The sequence below is a fragment of the Chiloscyllium plagiosum genome, chromosome 7, assembly GCF_004010195.1.
Source record: "Chiloscyllium plagiosum isolate BGI_BamShark_2017 chromosome 7, ASM401019v2, whole genome shotgun sequence".
Lineage (NCBI taxonomy): Eukaryota > Metazoa > Chordata > Chondrichthyes > Orectolobiformes > Hemiscylliidae > Chiloscyllium > Chiloscyllium plagiosum.
The window spans coordinates 52,671,762-52,693,537 of NC_057716.1; the positions used below are offsets into that span (position 1 = coordinate 52,671,762).

The 21,776-nt window shown below is 41.1% G+C and overlaps 1 protein-coding gene across 11 annotated transcripts in view; it reads right to left on the reverse strand.

Moving 5' to 3' along the window:
* Positions 1 to 21,776, reverse strand: part of kalrna (kalirin RhoGEF kinase a) — a 713,874-nt gene that overhangs the window by 558,678 nt on the left and 133,420 nt on the right. The window contains exon 1 of one of the 11 annotated variants that reach the window (XM_043693726.1): positions 3,811 to 4,230. The exons of the other annotated variants lie outside the window; for them this stretch is intronic. Within the exon in view, the coding sequence (XP_043549661.1) occupies positions 3,811 to 3,868 (58 nt within the window). The 5' untranslated portion in view covers positions 3,869 to 4,230. Of the gene's footprint in view, positions 1 to 3,810; positions 4,231 to 21,776 lie in introns of those variants that run through there. 11 annotated transcript variants of the gene reach the window in all.

The following is a 21,776-nucleotide window of genomic DNA, read 5'->3' on the forward strand; positions in this document are numbered from 1 at the left end:
ATTTTAATATGTAGAACTTCCAAGGACTGAAATGGTTTCAAAATGGAATAGAAATCGATTTAAAATGACCACAGCAATTCAATGACCAAACAAATTAGTTTAGCTTTGTCAAACCAACCATCCTCACTGCTGAGGATATAAGATGTCAATTAAACAGCCATGGTCTTAGGTTAAAATCTTTAAACTTCAAGCGCACCCTACCAACTAAGGGCTGTACATTCATTTCATCTTCCTGTCACACTGGATACCTTGTGAGTTGTTTTTATTCATTCGTGGGATGTGGGTGTCACTGGCTGGCCAGCATTTATTGTCCATCCCTAGTTTCCCTACAGAAAGTGCTGGTGAGCTGCCTTCTTCAACTGCTGCAGTCCACGTACTGTGGTTGATGCAAAATGCTCTTAGAGAGTGAATTCTAGGATTTTGGCCCTATATATTTCCAATTCAGAACCACAAGTGGCTTGGAGGAGAACTTGCGGATTGTAATGTTCCTATGTGTCTGCTTCCCTTCTCCTTCAAGATGGAAGGATTTGTGGGTTTGGAAGATGCTGTCAAAGGGTGCTTGGTGAATTTCTATAGTGCATCTTATTGATAGTACAAACTTTGTTCCTGCATGCATCTGTATGCCTGATGTCACATTTTCAAGTTTTTTTCTGATTGGCAGATAATAAGATTGCTTTCTTTCACTCAAAAAAACCTTGTCCTTGGCTCCTTACGTACATAGCCAACTTTATGCAACTGCATGTTTAATAGAGAAAGGCATGGCCTCATGCTGAAAAGAATATAAATCTTTGTTGCAGCCAGCTGAAGAGTCTGGATAGAGGCAGCTGGAACACCTCGTCTTACCTGGTCATAACAGAAGCATGTAGTGGACATAATTTTATCTTAAGTTTACCATTCTCTCACTGGTACATTTGAAAGATTTAAATATTATAATTTAAATATTAAAAGTAGGGTGGAGAAGCTAATTACAAGTTTTTATCTACATGTTGTGAAAACATTTACTCACTAATAATTAATACCCCCTGCTCCTGCACTCAATCAGCAGCCTCTCTTCCCACTACTCAATCAGCAGTCCCTCTTCTTAATTCTAACTGGATGAGAGCCTTGGTCAGGCAGGCCAAGTCCACCCAGCAGTCTACTAGCCTACCGGCCACCCAGCCACCCCTCCCCCTCCGAAACGATTTGGATTCTAGCAGTAAGCTAGTGCTCAGCCTCACGTGCCACTGATATTTTTCCACTGCTCACTGATCCTTCAATCACTGATTATTTCTCTGATAAACACGACCACATCTAACTGTGAATCCATTAGGAGCAAGCATGAGTGAAATAACCTGAGATCGGAACAGCAGTAAACAATGGGAAGGCAAGTGGTGGTGATAGCCTGAGCATCAGAGCCACTTGTGTTTGGGAATTCCTGGAGAATGGACAGAAGGACCCAGAGGTTGGAAAAATATTCTCATCCCTGAAAAGTCCCAATTACACAATCAAGATAAAAGGAATCTCTTAGAGACATCTGCCATCTCCCAGGGGTGCATACACCAAACTTTTGCAACTGCTTTAAGATTATAAAAATTATAAAACATACTTAGTCCAGAGATCTAAATCAAATGGCTCATTCGATTAGTGTAACACAAAGAGTCAAACACACAGGAAGTATGTTTTAGATGCAGTTACACAAACTGTGCAAGTTTCCACATAGCATATTTTTTAAAAAGAAACTGCATTCTTGTTTAAACTAAACCATTCTTATGACTTTATACAACAATAGATAATGCCCATTTATGAACAAGTTTACCATACTTTGTACAAATTAAAAGAGTTAGTTTTACAGATGAAGGCTAGGAACCTTTTACCACCAGAACAGCAATAGGGTTTAACTAGATATTTCTTACCTATCATTTAAACATTCATTGATTTAATATTCTCTCACGTATCTCACAACAAAGCACCTCATGAATAAGAATGTTTTAAGTATAGTGCTAAATCCCTTCCTATAATCCATATTAGCATATCTACTATCTTACTATCAGTCAGATCTGCAAGTTCTTGTCAAAGAAATCTATTAAAATGTTTGGACATCATTTGGGCTTTGCCCTTAGTGACCAGAATCTGTCCTTTCAGACATTATATCTTAGCAAAACCTCAAACACTTTTCCCACAGTGAAACTAAGGCTTGCAGGTTTGTCATTAAACTACTTACTGCTGCTTTTTCTTGCTCCGAGAAAATGAGAGCAGCATTTACTTATTTACTTTAGAATAACCCAATTCTAGGTGAATCAGCACCATGAGCAGAAATTGTCAGAATGAGTAATTTAACCATTTCTCAAATTTGTTGTCCTACGCTACCAGCTTGCCACTAATATTGTTAAATAGTCAATTTATTTTGTATTCTTCTATTTTCCTTTTATGTGTAAATTATATTTTGTTATTCTTTATATTTTCCACTATATTCCCCCATGTTCCAATCTTGCACCTCTTAAATATTTTTGACATTCCTTTACTTGAATTCTCTATTTCTCATTATCCTGTTCCTTCCCTGTGTATTTCAACATTCTTATCTTTCTCACTAGGACCTTCTACAATTGTCTTGCTCTCGATCTGGCTTGGTTCTCCTGTTTGGTTCTCAACTTGTTTCTGGTTAAAATACTCCAATGCTATGAAACATATCTCTTGAAAATCCTCATATTTTCCTTTAGCATTCTTCCCTAATAATGGTAGGACAGCAAAATTACAGACCATTGAACAATTATGCCAGAGTAAGGTATTTCTCAAAACAGAAAAAACAGGCTTCTCCTATACTTATCCTAACACTTAAATAGCATTATTGGCAGACTTGGGGAGCAGGTCATTTGTCTGTCCTTCTGCTTGGAGAATACCGAGTACTCTGGGGAAAAAAATCCCCACAGAGAAATAAAGATAAAATAATGTATCCACCTCCTTTTTCAAGGATTTTGGACAGATGTATGTTATGCTACTATAATCACTATTTAGGTAATAAGAAATCAGCATTGAAAATATAACCTAAGCTTCCTCTATCCAAGACATTACCTTACAAGGTTATTGCAAGTGACCAAAATTACTAAAGGAACTTAGTTGATGGTCTATTGAGCACCAAGTATGAAATTCAGAAGTATTTTTATTTTCTTGTTCTATTGGCCTAAATGGGAGGTAATTTGTTTTATTTTGAAAAATCCCTTTCTCATGTTAAATATGCAATTTATTAATATCACTATTGCTTAAATGCATTATAAATCAAAACCAAGGTGATGGCTTAAGTTTATTTATCCTTTTGCATGCTATCTGATATTATTAGACACGAGAAAAGGTTATGAAACATTGAACGATCACCACTACCAAGCATAGATCTCTGATAAATACAAATGCAAAGAACAAACATGAAGTGCACCAGAAAAAAATCAGTTGGTATTTGGTTAGTTTGCAAATATTCTACATCAATGAATGCAGCAATGCCATAGAAAAGATTACAATCTCATCCACATGAATTCAGAAGAACAGCTTTCACTTATTCACCATGGGATGAACTGCAGATAGTGACTACAGCCATTTCTACATTTAAGAAATATGGTTATGATACCAACAAATAATAACTTCTGACAGCTCAATGACTATAAAGCACCTTTTCTGAAACACAAATTAACTTCATGCTCATTACATTATTGAAACATACAGATCCCGCACGACAACGCTGCTTTTAATGTAATACATTTGATGACAAAATTTAGCAGCATTTACTAAAAATGTTTCAGAGAATCACTATAACATTAAATTAGAATCAATGTACTCTGTTACCTTTGCGGAAACTCATAGTGCCTGAAGACATGAAGCATAACAAAACCACAGCTGTCATATTGCACACACGCCTGGAATTCTGACAATAGCTGTTCCAGCGATCTCCATCATTCTGAGCGCTTTTATACACCAACACTTCAGGACTGCTGCCGGAAATATGAAGTGCAATGCAGACAGTGAGGGTTATATTCCTACGGACCTATCTGGAGCTGGTTACTTATCTGTAATGGCTTCCAACTGGGGTCAGGACTGAGCATGTTTATCACTGTGCTCAGGAGGCATCAGAAAAATGTCAGTGTGGAAATCAGAAAGCAGACTGATTGAAATACGATACATGTTAATTCTATCCAGCTAAATAAAGATAGCAAGAATTCCTTAAATTGGTATATTCAGGGAGGGAGTACGTACAGTGTGAAGAAGCCAGCTGCTGCATGCACCTTTGAATAAAATTCAGTGTAATGGTTAAAGTTCTTATTCCGTGCCAAGTGCAAGCAACTACAGTATACACTCTCAGTATACACTCTCAGGAGAAGAACAGATCTGTTGAATTTTAAAGAGGTGCAGTGAGTCACTCATCTCGTCATCACAAACATAAAAAGGTTTTAAAAGGTTGCCATCACCTGCAGACACGTATGTTTCCAATTACTTATACTGCACTATTAATACACAGAGCATCTTACTTCACATTATCGTTATTGAGAGCTCTATTTCACCCATTGTATTAAAAATAAAGACTTTAGTGGGTCAATAATTAACCCTCCAGTGAAGCATATCTGTGTATGTCAAGATTTTTATTTTTGATAATCTCTTTCATTGACTTATACAAGAATGTAGCTGCATTAGCCTTTCTTATCACAAAACTGAAACATTTAATTTTTGACATTAAATATAAAAAAAGTGCTTCTGTATGTCATTGTAGACAGTATACACTTTTAAAAAAATGTTATTGAAATTCTTTTTACTGGTTAACACCATTGTTAAAGAGGTTGGCAGAGGGATTTTGTGTGAATTTTAAGCATTAGTTCACTACTTTCAACAACAATGCATTCCATCTTATCACCATGCAAATAAGTAGAAATTTTACATTAGTGACCTGTGCACATCATAAAAGATAAATTATCACTCACTGAATTCAGAAGATTAACTTTCAAAGTTATTTCACTATATGGCTCTACTCAGTTTTTCAATTATGGAACTGCCTTGAAAGACAATCGTGTTCATCTTTGCAAAACTAAAAGAATACAAGCGAGGTTATTCCATCATGATTCAGTTGAATCCTATAATCAATGCCAAAAATCATGAAAGTATGCACGAAAATTCATGATCACTTCACATCCAAGAGCAGTGGTGCTAATCAAAGGAAACAATTAGATATTTTAATAAATAGGTTATCACAAACTTTACATAAAGAGGTACAAGGAGAGCAAAATAACATATAAATCGAGTAGTAAGAACAATCCGAAGAGCAAGAAGCAGCACAGTTGCAAATTTGTCCAATGGGTTCCACCTCTGCTGTTGTAAGTGTGCTCATGCTGATGCCCTAAATATAATCTTCCATGTTCCCTCAATTCAGGATCTTTTCCTTTTGATTAGAAAACTAAAGATGTCACTATTATTTAAGAAAGTGTGATGGAAGCTAGAGAATTAAAGATGAGATAACATCTGTTAGCAGGAACTTACTAGAGTCTATAATTACAGATCAAGGAAGGTGTGTTGTGCATTCATAATGTTACCAAACAGGTTGAGTATCAAATTGTACATTCTTCCAATGTATATCAATAGCAAGGGGTAAGAGCCAGAGAGCTGCCAGGTGATCTATGTGATGAAAGCAACTGGAATGCCAGCATACAATATGTATGTCAAATTGTATATTACATGGTGGCACAGTGGTTAGCACTGCTGCCTCATAGTGCCAGAAACCGGGTTCAATTCCCGACTTGGGCAACTGTCTTTGTGGAGTTTGCACATTCTCCCAGTGTCTGTGTGGGTTTCCTCCGGGTGCTCCGGTTTCCTCCCACAGTCCAAAGATATGCAGATTAGGTAAATTGGCCATGCTAAATTGCCCGTAGTGTTAGGTGAAGGGGTAAAGGTAGGGGAATGGGTCTGGATGGGTTTCTCTTCAGAGGGTCAGTGTGGACTTGTTGGGCCGAAGAGCCTGTTTCCACACTAATCTAACCTAAATCCTGTGGGAACTGCTTGTTTGGTTCTTTGACATGGATAATATTGATAAACAGCATGGAGTTCAATCCTCCTTCTGGCTGGGATGGATTCAGAAACTGGTTCCCTATCGATAGTGGAGATTTTGTCACAGTGCATAAAATCTTCCTTCAGATAGAGAACTCAGGAAGATAGTTAAGAATAGACTAACTGAACACTTTGAGCATGTTGGGGTGGCATGATGCCTCAGTGGTTAGCACTGCTACCTCTTATGCCGGAACCCAGGCTCAATTTCACCTTTGGGTGACAGTCTATGTGGAGTTTACACATTCCCCAGGTGCTCCGGTTTCCTCCCACAGTCCAAAATGTGCAGGTTAGGTGGATTGAGTATGCTAACTTGTCCATAGTATTGTTGTGGGGAAAAAAAACACCAGTTTTGGAGTCAGAGTCGAGGTTCAATGACAGAGTTTATTGCACAAGAAAATACCGGAGCTCCAGCGATAGAAAGACACCAACAGCCACAGTAGTCAGCTGCGAGTCTTCTCTCAACCCAGAGCACGTCAAGAAACGTTTATACATCTTGTGATGAGATCAGTGTCTTCGCAACATGGTTTATTTATGGTAATCATTGCAGAATCATTGATAGTTTCGATACAGTCTTTATCAGTTCCAGTGTAGACTTTGTCAGTTTCAATGTCTGCACGGAAATCCGTTGCTGTAGTGATGGGCGCTAATCGCTCTTCCTGAGAAGAACGATTACTATAGCCCTGACTATTAGCATTTCATATTGAGTCTGTGTCAAGCTGTTAGCATTTCTATAAGAGGTGCAGGCTGGACCCAGACTCTTTGATGGGTAGTGTACATTACTCATGTGCATTCTTTCCCCACCCGCCTTAAACTAATCAACTGGGTTGAGAGTGTGTTGTGCTGGCATTCTGGAGGCTCCAGGCAGAGTCTGTACCTACTCTGCTGTTTCTCTCCGTTTTGTGATCTGGTGGCCATCTTGTGTGTCAAGTTCAAAGGATCTGTGTGGGCTTGATGGGCCAAATGACCTGCTTCCACACATATGTAGTCTATGTTCACCTAATCAGAGGGAGCCAGCAAGATTTTATAATGGACAGACCATAACTGAATACAGTAATAGGCAGGGGAATTTCTATAAAAGGTTATCCAGAAGTCATTCAACCTACATTGAAGTTGACAGTTGAAATTCATAGAGTCAAAAACAAACTACTTATCTATTTCAGAAATCATATTTGAGGCAGGAGGGAGATAGTAAGGATAATGGACAGATACTTTAACTGACCATATACAGCTAATGGTATCCTCCAAGGGATTGTATTGGTGCCTCATTTATTCACGGTATTTATTATTAACTTTGATAGCAAAATAGAAAGGCACACATCCAGGTTTTTTGATGATGCAAAGATAGCATGTTAAGAAGCATTGATAGATTCGTAGATGGGCAAAACTTTGGCAAATGATTTTAATATAAAGAATTATGAAGTCATCCACTTTGGACCTAAAAGGATAGATCAGCATAGTTTATATATGGTGAAAGTCCAGAAACAGTGAAGGTCCTGAGAGATTTAGATCTATGTCTATGTAGTTAGATCCATGAAAACGTCATGAACAAGTATTTAAAAAATCAAAAAGCCAGACACAGAACATGCTTACAATTGTCTCTGTGACTATTATTTTCCTGGAATAAGTTGCAAGCCTGATAGCAGGGGTTATAGTACTATCTGTCTGCATCAAACATGGCTGACCATGTTTCCCATTCCTACCACCTGCCACAGCCACAGTGGAAGGATTTGCAAGGTTAAAATAAACTTATATGGTCACATTACAAATACGTCGTTTGTGGCCATCAAGTCCTGGAATGGGAATTGACCTGGGAGCTTCTGGTTAAAAGACAAGAATGAAGTCTTCTGGAAATTATCAACCTGTAATCATTTAGCCTTTCTAACGCTCGGGCTCCAGGAACAAATTATCCCACTTAACATTCAAAAAGTCATTGCACGATACCTTGTAGTTTAACAAATTTCGATTAAAGGAATGTCTCAGAGCAATTCCTTAATACAGAATAGGACAGTTAGAACATTGCAACTGAAATTAGAGTCAGGTCAATATTAGTTTTTATGACATTGAGGTCAAGCATTATCTATACCATGTAGAGAGAAAATTAGATGGGTAACATCATGTGCCTGGTACGAACCTGGTATTTTTTGCATTAATGGGAGACTGATTAGCAAGGTTAGATATCATGGAATACAGGGAGAACTAGCCATTTGGATACAGAACTGGCTCAAAGGTAGAAGACAGACGATGGTGGTGGAGGGTTGTTTTTCAGACTGGAGTCCTAGCATAAGTGGTAGTTAGTAAGTTTGCAGATGACACCAAAATTGGAGGTGTAGTGGACAGCGAAGAGGGTTACCTCAGATTACAACAGGATCTGGACCAAATGGGCCAATGGGCTGAGAAGTGGCAGATGGAGTTTAATTCAGATAAGTGCGAGGTGCTGCATTTTGGGAAAGCAAATCTTAGCAGGACTTATACACTTAATGGTAAGGTCCTAGAGAGTGTTGCTGAACAAAGAGACCTTGGAGCTGGAGTGTCGGAGGCTGAGGGGTGACCTTATAGAGGTTTACAAAATTATGAGGGGCATGGATAGGATAAATAGACAAAATCTTTTCCCTGGGGTCGGGGAGTCCAGAACTAGAGGGCATAGGTTTAGGGTGAGAGGGGAAAGATATGAAAGAGACCTAAGGGGCAACTTTTTCATGCAGAGGGTGGTTCATGTATGGAATGAGCTGCCTGAGGAAGTGGTGGAGGCTGGTACAATTGCAGCATTTAAGAGGCATTTAGATGGGTATATGAATAGGAAGGGGAGGGATATGGGCTGGGTGCTGGCAGGTGGGACTAGATTGGGTTGGGATATCTGGTCGGCATGGACAGGTTGGACCGAAAGGTCTGTTTCCATGCTGTACATCTCTATGACTCTATAAATTCAATGGTTTGGAATTCAGGAGATAGCATTCAAATCAGAGTCCTATCAACTGACCCAAATGCTGTTTAATGCTCAGGTAATGTTAAGAAAAATCTAACTCAATATGCAGAGGAAATTCATCAGCCTGGGCTGGAAAGATTCAAATACGAAGGGAGGCTAGATAGGTTGGCTTATTACAATTACAACAAAGAAAACTAAGGAGGTGCATAAAGTTCTAAGGGACATAGACAGGGTAGATAGGGAGAGATTTTGCCAATTAATACAGTAGTCAATAACTACAGTGCACAAATTGACTGTAAGAAGCAGGAGATATAGAGAAGATTTGAGGAAACACCTTTTCACTCAGAGGGTTGTGGGCAACAGAAACTCACAGCCTGAATGGGCACCAAAAGTGGGAACCTTCAAAACGTTTAAGAACTATTTAGACAAGTACTTGAAATTCCCACAGCATACAAGACTTCAGTCTAGATTAGAGTGGTGCTGGAAAAGCGCAGCTGGTCAGGCAGCATCCAAGGAACAGGAACATCAATGTTTCGGGCAAAAGCACTTCATCAGGAATAGAACATAGAGATGTTTCCAGCATCTGCAGCCTTTGTTTTTATCATACAAGACTTCAGGTCAAGTGTTTGAAAATCAGATTAGAAAATAGGTGGCTGTTTGATGATCAATGTAGGCAGAAGAGGCTGAAGGATCTCTTTCATGCTGAAATACTCTAGGAGTCTATCTCTCAAGTATGAGTATGCCCTTTCCATGGAAAGGTGAGGAAGACAACACACAGTACACCAAGTGTTGTATTATCAATGTCTTTGTAATTGTAATAATTACTCTGATGCTCCAATCCTTTTGCAACAAAAAACTAACATACCACTTGCCTTCCTGGTTGCTTGCTCCACCTGAGGGCTGAAACTTACCATTAATTGGCTAAGTTTCATTTTTGTCAAGTTTTAATGAAGAATTTCTCTCCATGAGACCTAGACAGCTTTCTCATGCTATCATCCCAAAGTCAACTCATTAACTACCTATCACACCCCTCGGGCACCCCTCTTGGCTGATGCATGCCTAATTCTCCCATTTGCTCATCATTGTCCAGCTTTCCCAGAATAGTTCAGCATCCCTGGCTCTGGAATCAAATTTGAAAGGCCACTGCATACTCAGACAAGCATTCTGGAGCTGCCCTGTGTGCACAGTTGGTGGATGCAATGCAAGACAAAGGGACATTTTAGCTGCTTTGCCAGTTCTGGTGGGTAGGGTGGTACAGAGGAAGGACATCCTCTTTCCCAAGAACTGCCAGAGGAGGCAAAGAGACCAGGTCCTGCCAGCATGGTCGGAAGCTGCTACCCAGGTGAGTGCAGCCTCTGTGATTTGGAGGAACACCCTGGGAGAAGGTGAATGACCTTATCCATTTCGCGAGGATAAGTGCCACTATTTCCTCTCTGCTATCTTACTGTCAATCTCTGTGACTACACCCACCTCCCAACCAAGGTTCTTGCTCCACCACTCTCAGCACTGCATGCAGTATCTTCTCTCACTTACTCTTATCCAGCCCAACACCACCATTGATCCTACATGACCTCTTAGCTGCCTGCTCATTCACTCAGGATATATCACCATTTTTCCCTCACTTGAATCAGTACTAACACAGTGATATCTAATGTTATCTCACTGAATCCCTCCAGTGCTCTGGTTACAAAAGGAAACAGTGCTCATTAAGGCTGAATGTCAGGTACCCGATGTTAGCATTTTCAACCCTTTTACAGGGGACATGAGTTCTGTGAGGTTTTGTGGAGACATTCCTGTCCCAGCAAGTTCCCTTCCAAGTCACTCAACATCCTGATATGGAAATATATCAGAATTCCTTCATTATTGCTAGGTCAAAATCCTGAATGCCCCTCTCCAATGGCACTGTGGGTCTATGACTGCCATCAATGTATCTTTCACCTGCAGACCTCATCACCCTCTATCGAAACATTTTCTCTCTTTTGGCTCCTGCAGGTACCAACAGAGTCTGTACATGGTGGTTGCAGTCAAGGCCTCCCCCACAAGACATGCCTCCTCCACAATGGTGTTGCCACAGACTTCATACACATGTTCAAGCAGACACAGGTACTGTGGGCTGGTTTGTTGGGGGCACTTGGCAACCTAACCTGCAGGCTGCAGCACTGCAGCAATGACACTGAAATCTGGCTGCCTCAGGCATGTGATTGTCTAGCCATGGCAAGCCAGGCCCAGCAGTCTCAGAGTCTGCTGGATATACGCACACACCTTCTCTCTAGCCATTAGTTCCCAGCATAAAAGGTGAGGACAAAGGGGGATGAGGCGCTCACTTCTTCTGCACAACGAGTTGGGTGGTGCCACACCAGGAGGAAGAACCAAATGCAGGCCACCCAGAGGTCTCCTAAAGGTGCCTGGGCCTCCCAACACCTCCCTGCTTGACCAGGAGGGGACACTTGCCTCTGGCAAGGATATATGCAGCATGTTTGAGCCTTCTGGACATCAATACTTCCAAGGTTGGCCAATCCAGAGTCCAAGGCTAATGGGCTCGACTGAGACATAATGGGAGGGAGAGGAAGACGAACCGCAGCAAGGTGGCACAGTGGTTAGCACTGCTGCCTCACAGCGCCAAAGACTCGGGTTCAATTCCTGCCTCAGGTGACTCTCTGTGTGGAGTTTGCACATTCTCCCCATGCCTGCATGGGTTTCCTCCGCGTGCTCCGCTTTCCTCCCACTGTCCAAAAATGTGCAGGATAGATGAACTGGCCATGCTAAATTGCCTGTAGTGTTAGGTGAATGGGCCCGGGTGGATTGCGCTTCGGAGGATCGGTGTGGACTTGATGGGCCGAAGGGCCTGTTTCCACACTGTAAGTAATCTAATCTAAGTAAAAAAAACCTTTGCGGGGATATTGGTGGCAGTTGATTGTAAATAAGTGTCTATGTTGTAAATAGATGTTCACTTGTGACTATTATCTGTTTGCCTAAGTTTCTGTGTCACCAAAATGCAAACTTTAAGGTACTGAAGCCACTGATCCTTATCCCTTGCCAGTGTTCCATAAGGTGCCTCACAGCTGCTGCACTATGAACAGGCAATGGTGGGTTTTCAGCTTCCTGTGACTCGGCTCCATCTTTCCAAATACACTGACGTTGCTATTACATCACAAACATTAGTTGGCTGCATGAAATTTTCATCAGAGCTCAGATAAAGGCTAATAGGCTAACATCTAAGGGCTACATGGAATGGTGAGATCACCAGTGTGTTTGACCTTCACTTTCTGTGTGTGTGTGTGTGTCTACTGGTGTTACCCTTTGAGAGTTGCAGGCCCTTCTCTCACAGAATGAGGCACTTAAGCTGCCCATTCTGGGTGCAGTCATAACCATTTTCATTTTCATTGGGTACTTGAAATCTGCACGACAATTTGCATTTGTATTTGAATGGATTGGCAGGGTCACAGTCATTGTGAATAATGACTGTGTGGTTTAGGTGACAAAACAGTAGGTGATTGTGAATGCTGATTGGTCAGATGGTGATTAGATTACTTATAGTGTGAAAACAGGCCCTTCAGCCCAACAATCCACACCGACCCTCCGAAGTGCAACCCACCCAGACCCATTCCCCTCCACCTAACAGTACGGGCAATTTAGCATGGCCAATTCACCTAACCTGCACATGTTTGGACTGTGGGAGGAAACTGGAGCACCCGGAGGAAACCCACGCAGACACTGGAGAATGTGCAAACTCCACACAGACAGTTGCCTGAGGCGGGAATTGAACCCGGGTCTCTGGCATGGTGAGGCAGCAGTGCTAACCACTGAGCCACCGTGCCGCCCAAGAGGAAGGAAGTGCCTTGAAAGAGAGGGATGAGAGGCATTGCAAGGCATGGAGTTTGAACACAGTGTTGTGCTATTGAATGCTAGTTTTTTAAAATTCCTTTGTGGAATGTAGGCGTCACTAGCTGGCCAGCATTTATTACCGCCCTAAGTTTCCCGCCAGAAGTGGACAGAACATAGGACATAGAACAATATTGCGCAGAATAGGCCCTTCGGCCCTCGATGTTGCGCCGATCTGTGAACTAATCTTAGCTCATCCCCTTACACTCATCATCATCCATGTGCTTATCCAAGTATTGTTTAAATCTCCCTAATGTGGCTGAGTTAATTACATTGGCAGGCAGGGCATTCCACGCCCTTACCACTCTCTCAGTAAAGAACCTGCCTCTGACATCTGTCTTAAATCTATCACCCCTCAATTTGAAGCTATGCCCCCTCGTACAAACTGACGTCATCATCCTAGGAAAAAGACTTTCACTGTCTACCCTATCTAATCCTTTGATTATCTTGTATGTCTCCACCAAATCCGCATTTAGCCTTCTTCTCTCCAATGAAGACAGACCCAAGTCCTTTCCTCATAAGACTTTCCCTCCAAATCAGGCAACACCCTGGTAAATCTCCTCTGCACCTTTTCCAATGCTTCCACATCCTTCCTGTAATGGGGCGTTCAGAACTGTACACAATATTCCAAGTGTGGCCGCACTAGTGTTTTGTATAGTTGCAGAATAATATTGTAGCTCCGGAACTCAATCCCTCTACCAATAAAACCTAACACACCATATGCCTTCTTAACAGCACTATCAACTAGGTGGCAACTTTCAGGGATCTATGTACATGAATACCAAGATCCCCCGGCACATCCACACTACCAAGAATCTTTCCATTGACCCACTATTATGCCTTCCTGTTTTTCTTCCCAAAGTGAATCACCTCACATTTATCTGCATTAAACTCCATTTGCCACCTCTCAGCCCAATTCTGCAGTTTATCTAAGTCCCTCTGCAACCTGCAACATTCTTCCACACTGTCCACTACTCCACCGACTTTAGTGTCATCTGCAAACTTACTAACCCATCCACCTATGATAAACAGCAGCAGTCCCAAAACAGATCCTTGTGGCACAGCACTAGTAACCGGACTTCAGGTTGAATATTTTCCATCAAATACCAATCGCTGCCTTCTTACAGAAAGCCAGTTTCTAATCCAAACTGCAAAATCACCCTCAATCCTATGCCTCTGCATTTTCTCCAATGATGGTGAACTGCCTTCTTGAACCGATGCACTCCACATGTTGTAGACGTCAATAAATGCCCTGAAGGAGGGGATTCCAGGATTTTGACCCAGCAACAGTGAAGGAATGATTTGTAGATGCCGGTGTTGATCTGAGGTGTATAAAGTTAAAACTACATAACACCAGGTTATAGACCAGCAGGTTTAAACCTGTTGGACTATAACCTGGTGTTGTGTGATTTTAACAGTGAAGGAACAGAGATATATTACCAAGTCAGGATGGTGAGTGGCTTGGAAGGAATCTTGCAAGTGGTGGTGTTCCCATGTATCTGCTGCTTTTGTCCTTCCTCGTGGGCTTGGAACATGTTGTCTAAGGATCTTTGGAGAACTTCTGCAGTGTATTTCAGAGATAATGCACACTACTGCTGTTGAGTGTCGGTGGTGGAACGAGTGGCTGCTTCTGGATGTGGTGTCAATCAAGCAGATTGTTTTGCCCGGGATGGTGTCAAGTTTAAAACATAAGAACTTAAGAACCAGGAGCAGGAGTAGGTCTTCTGGCCCTCCTGAACCTACTCTGCCATTTAATAAAATCATGGCTGATCTTTTTGTGGCCTCAGCTCCACTTAGCTGCCCTCTCACCATAACCCTTAATTCCTTTACTGTTCAAAAAAATCATATATCTCACCTTTAAAAACATTCACTGAGGAAGCCTTGACCACTTCACTGGGCAGGGAATTTCATAGATGTACAACCCTCTGGGTGAAGAAATTCCTCTTAATTTAGTACTATTAATTTAATACTAATTTAATCAGTGAGCCCTGGCTGACAGATAAAAAGAGGAGTGTAAGACATTCTGACACTCTAAGAACTGGCTCTGAGGAAGCTGGATCAGTGTTAAAGACCTCCCCTGTGTAAATAAAGGGGGACTTAGAGATGGAAGACCAGCCTCTGTGAAGTTATTTCTCTGACCGGTTATGGTCATAGCTTGGCATTTGTGTGGTGTAAATGTTACTTGCTACTTATCAGCCCAAGCCTAGATATTGTCCACATCTTGTTGCATTTGAACACAGACACTGAGGAGTTGCAAATTGTGCTGAACATTGTGCAATCATTGGCAAACATGCCCATTGCTGACCTAATGATGGAGGGAAGGTCATTGTTGAAGCAGCTGAAGATGGTTGGGCCTAGAACTCCATCCTGAGGAACTCCTGCCGAGATGTCCTGGAACTGAGATATCTGAGATGCAACAACCACAGTCATCTTCTTCTGTGCCAGATAAGATTCCAACCAGTGCAGTTTCCCCCGATTTCCATTGTTTCCAGTTTTGTGAAGGCTTCTTGATGCTACACTCATTTGAATATGGCTTTGCTGTCAAGAGCTGTCACTCTCACCTCTGGAATTCAGCTCTTTTGTCCATGTTTGAACCAAGGCTGTAATGAGGTCAGGAGCTGAGTGGACCTGGCAGAACCCAAACTGGATGTCAGAGAGCAGGTTATTGCTGAGCAAGTGCTGCTTGCTGGCACTGTTGTTGACACCTTCCAATACTTTACTGATGGTCAAGAATAGATTAATGGAGCATTAATTGGTCAGGTTGGATTTGTGCTGCTTTGTGTGTACAGGGCATGGCTGGGCCAGGTAGATGCTAGTGTTGTAATTGTACCAGCTAGGGGAGTGGCAAGTTCTGGAGCACAAGTCTTCCATTCTAATGCGGGAATGTTGTCAGGGCCCATAGCTTTGTATTATCTACCAACCATTTCTTGATATCACATGGAGTGAATCAGAGGAAACAGAAGGGTTTAAAGGTCAAGTCCATATTCAAGAACTCAATGGCCAACCTAAATGAGTATGCCACTACCATTACAGATGGTGTAGATGACTGCATGCTGAAGAAATTAATTTGAACATTCCCCAATCGGAAACCATGGATAAACCAGGAGATTTACACTTTACTGAAGTCCAGACCTGAGGCATTCACATTGGGTGGCCCTGATCTCTATAGGAAATGGAAGTGCGACCTTTGTAAGGCCAGAGATGTCAAGAGGCAATGCCAAACTAAGCTCAAGACCCAGACTAACTTCATGGACACCCATTGTTTGTGGCATACATGGCACAATGGGCTGCAAAGCAAAGTCAAGCAGAACGCAGGCAAGAGTACATAAAAGCATCTACGCTCACGTTAACAGAAGGGCAGTGAAACAATATCACCTGTCCCATCAGCCTCGGATGTACGTGTATGCTTATTCACCGCTACAGACACTAGGTCAGCCTTCTTAAGGGTGAACCCACAGAGAACAACCAACCCAAATAGGGTCCCCAGCTGGGCACTCAGATCCTGTTGGATCAGATGGCACAAGTATTCGAGACATCATAAACCTCTCCTTACTACGATCTGAGGTCCCTAACTGTTTCAAGAAAACCAACATCATCCTAGAGCCAAAGAAAAATTATGCAGCATGCCTCAATGACTACTGCACGATGGCTCTGATATCCAGAATTATGAAGTGCTTTGAGAGGTTGGTTATAGATTACCTCCCAGATCCAGCCTCCCAGACTGCCTTGATGCCTTGCAATTCACCTACAGGTGCAACAAGTCCACAACATACACCATCCTCCTGGCCCTACACTTATCCCTAACATCTGGATATAGAAAGCTAAGTCAGGCTCCTATTTAGGGACTCTTGGTTCGCCTTCAACACCATAATTCCAAACAAACTCATCTGTAACCTCCAGGACCTGGGTCTCTGTTCCCTGCTCTGTAACTGGATTCTCAATTTCCTGACTAATTGACCGCAGTCAGTAAGAATAGGTGACAACACCTCCTCCACGATAATCCTCAACATCAGTCCCCCGCAAGGCTGTGTACTCAGTCCCCTAATAGACTCCTTATACACACACCGCTGTGTGGTCAAATTCCACACCAACTTCCTTTTCAAGCTAGCTGATGACATGACCATTGTAGGTCAGATATCAAACAATGGCGAGACAGAGTACAGGAAGGAAATAGAGTACTTAATGGCATGGTGTAAAGAAGCAATCTCTCCATTAAGTCAACAAAACGAAGGAGCTGGTCATTGACTTCAGGAAGCAGAGTAGAGGGGATGTCCCTGTCTGCTCCAAAGTGCTGAGGTGGAGATGGTTGAGAGTGTCAAGTTCTGATCACCAACAGTTTGTCCTGGTCCACCTATATTGACATTACAGTTAAGCAAGCACAGCAACACCTTGAATTCCTCAGGAGGCTAAGGAAATTCATCGTGACATAAAGTCTGTGATAATCTTTTATAGATGTACCATAGAAAGCATCCCATGTGGATGCCTCACAGCATGTTATGGCAACTGCTCTTCCCAAGACCACAAGAAATGACAGAATTGTGAACATAGTCCAGTCCAGATTGCTGCGAATGCTTCAGCCTTATCTTTTGCACTGACTCATTGGATACTTGTATCATTGAGGATGGGGATCTTTGTGAAACTTCCTTCTCCAGTGACTTGGTTAATAGTCCATCTCCATTCAAGACTGGATGTGGAAGGATTACAGAGCTGAGATCTGATCTGTTGGTCATGACCTTGCTTAGCTCTGTCTGTCAATTATTGCTTATGCTGTTTGGAATGCAAGTAGTTCTCTTTGGTGGCTTCACCAGGTTGACACCATTTTTAGGCATGCGTATTGCTGCTCTTAGCATGCCCTCCTGCACCCTCCACTGAGTGTTGATTCCCTGGCTTGATAGTAATGGTTGAGTGAAGGATATACTGGACCATGAGGTTGTAGACTGTGTTGGAGTACAATTCTACTACCGTTAATGGATTGGTAGTCTGGATAATAACACTGAACAATCACCTCCCTTAGTGAAGTTAGAATGAGGGGTTTGGTACCTATAAGTGTTACGCTGTTTATTTGTCCTCTGCAACTGAAGCACTTGGACAGCTTAGTTCATTATCTGCAGGTTTGAGGGGCCAACCCCTGCTGTTCACTTCCTCAGGCACTTCCTTTGTCTGTCTGGAACGGATTCTGAGGCTATCCTTGCCATCCTGCCTGCAGGAAAATAGCACCATTACTTCAGACCCTCAGATCCCACAGCAGAGCCTCCAGGCAGGTATCCATGGCATAGCTTTCCTAACTTCCTTCCAATTTCCATACAGGTTCATCTGAATCACTTCTGCTCCCCAACGAGGCTCTCTTTAATAAGAAGTGGTGCATCCCACCTGCATTCTCTGATTGGTCAGATACCCTGAAGCAGGAGAATAATGTCCTGGATAATTAAAGTGCCAGAACAGAGTTCATTCTTGGATAAATGGGTTCCTGGCCCACTGCAAGTTAGTCCATTATGTGTGGGCATGCTTGTAACAGAAATTTTACCACATGGGGTACATCGTGTCACAATCTTCACTGCATAAACAGCATGGCACAAAATATTCCACATATTATACAACACTCAACCTTTCCAGAAGCCATCATCTTCTCATTTATTATTCAGCACCATTTTTCATACTGCTGATAGTACTGTATTGAAATGATCTACACTGCTAAAAATAGAAACCTCTTCCAGTAACTGTTGCGGGAAAGGGTTTAAAACATAGCCATTACAGCTGTAATTGTTGATTTTGACAGGACATGAACACTTACCTTTGCCAAAAGAGCACTGGCAGGCTATGAACACAATTCACCAAATAAATATTTAATATTTAGCCCTATCTGCATCTACCTAACTGAGGCAATGCACCAGCTGCCAAAGAAATAAAACTGGTATATGCATAAAGTAGCTGCTCTTTGCGCTATAACACAACCTGATGTCAGTCATAACAATTAACGTTCATTGAGGAACATGTTACTAAGCCTTTTACAATTTATAACAGCTCAGCATAGTTGCAAGATGCAACAGTTTAATATGCTATTTATTTTCATATAGAAAACTCAATACACATTCTCGGCAACGTTGTCTTATTTACATTTTTGAAATTGACACATCAAAAGCCATTAGTGGTAGATTGCTAGAATGTTCCTGGAATCCGGGTTGTTTTGTCAGTATACCTACTCATGCAGCACAAAACTGATACATTTCACTTTATGACATTTCTTTCCTGGACATGCCTGTTAACTGGAATTGGAACTGAGACTGGGACCACCTGTAACCTTCACAGTTTTCAGGTATAGAATAGTTTAGTAAATGACATTTTTGTCAATATCAGCGATCTGACCTTCGTTAGTATTCATATTTGTTAGCAGGACTAACTGCATTAATAATTTAGAATGTACCTCACTGTTATATCATTAGATCTTAGCATAATTTTATAATTTGATCTGTTTAAAAATTGAGTATTCTATCAAGGAAGAAAATTAATGCTCAAGGTTCTTCTCTCTCTCCCACCTCCCCAAACTAAAATAAATCTTGCCAAATATACAATACATATATTTACAGGATTTTATGTCAAATTATTCTTGGCAAGTCACTACAGCCTGAGGGCCAAGACAGACTTTCCGTTCAGAGTGAAACCATTAACACCAATTCCTCTCAGCCGCTGCAGCAACTCAACATAAACATCCCTGAAGCTTTAATAATATTTCATTACATAAAGCATGCATTGTTAATGCTCTGCAGAGAATGTACATTAAAACAATAAATAACTTCAGCAACAATTTGTATGTAATAATTTTAAACTTAATTTTCAATATTTCAATGATGAAATGCTAAATTATTTAATCAATGAAACACATATAAAAAAACTAGTTACACAACTATTTTTATAACAAGTGATACATTTTATCTGTGCTTATGGGACATGAACAAGGCCATATTTATTAAAAATCTCTGGAGATATCTGGGAATGAAAATACGAGCGGCAGTAGCATGAAATGAACTTATAGAGAATCAAAAAGGACATTTCTCATTGTGTCTGATCAATTGAACAGAATACTGGCTGCTGATTTTCCATTAACCATATGTACATGACTGCCACTGAGCAAATAAAAGCAAGGTCCATTAGCAGGATTTAACATTTTGCTTATATTTCAAAGCAGCATTGATACAACAAAAGACATGACACTTTCTGAAGGTTCAGGGCATTGGGATGTAAATCTTTCTGACAACAATTTAAGATGAGCTTTCTGGAAGACCCCAAAGGAAGGTTGCCATTTAGGTTGGTGATAAACCATCAAACAGCATTGCATGTCATGTGGAAGGAGATGGTAACACGTAACATGCCTAGAATTCTGTAGTCTCCATGAAATTTCAAAGAAAATCTTGTTGTTGATAAAGATTTTACAAGAAAACCAAAATAAACTGACACAACGTGTGGACAGAATATATTCACTTCCCTTTAATTCAACTGGATATCTGGGACTGATATCATACGCAGACCAGAGCCGATTTTTTTAAACAAAAGTCAAATAGTTATTGTGATTATTTCCTGGTGCTGGATTAAACATCTTCAAACAATTTAAAATTCAATTTTGCTATGTCCTCCAGTCATCACTATTGTACAGGCACATACAAAATAGGTGCACATTTAAGCCATTCGCCCCATTCGGGTGATAGCTAATTTTAAAACAGTGCCCACTTGTTCTGGACTCACCCATAACAGGAAACATCCTTTCTATGTACACCTTCTCAAGACCATTCAGGATCTAACAGACTTCAATCAAGTCACCCTTCATGCATCTGAACTCCGGCAGAATCAAGGCCAGACTGGTTAACATATACTCACACGACATCACAATCATTCCAGGTGTCAAGCTAGTTAACCTTCTTTGAATATAGCATTATATATTGCAGTGCTTGGGTGAAGGTTTTAAAAATAGTGTGATGTTCCTCATAGGAACATTTTTGTTTCCTATGTCATTGATTTTTTAGGAACAGATATACCTAAGCTTTTGTCTGATCAACAAAAAGGAAGTATTAAAGCTGCATACATAGTTTAAATATAAGTTTTAATGAAAAGTTAATTTCCCTACATCTAAAGTTACCACACTAACGGATCCTTATGTTCTGATTTAAGGCAGTATTGCTCAAATTTCAGGGACCATGAAATTCAAACAGGACAAATCATGAATAGGAAATGCATGCATCAATATGACTGACGTCAAAGTCAGATTGCCAGGGCATAGAAACACATCTGCTACTAAAATGTGCAATTTCAAAAGAGGGTTATGTGCAAGGTCTCTAAATCTCACAAGATACAAGGCAAGTAAGCAAACCTCTCATTTTCCCTCTTGTCAAGTCTGAAATTACAACCTGTATTACTGAATTAGTTCCTGAAATTCCAGGGCTGTCACCTTGCTGCTGTAATTGTTGCATAAAGTGATTCCATCAGAAACCCTAGGATTAATTGCTTTGGGTTATGCAAGATTTACGTATCATCAGAATGTGGTAAGATATAACAGGTTCCCAAATGGAACAAGGTACAACAGCAAAATTGAGAGGACTGCCTGCATTTCAGCAGCTGCTGAAGCTTTGAGATGTTGAGATACAAGCTTATCTGACAACAATCTAAATATCTGACTTGTCACAAAAGAAGATCCCAAAAGAACATTGTCATTTATGTTGGTAATAAGCATCAAATACAGGAATGTATATAATGTGAAAGGAGATGGTAGCAAGTGTTATATAATTCTACAGACTCACAACAATGCAGGAAGAGTTTCTTGTTGTTGTTTATGATCTCACAAAAGAAGCAAAGGTAGGCTACCTGAAACAACAGTATCATGACTGGTCAGTGAGCTACTCAGACATTATTCACTGCTCTGGTGACCAGT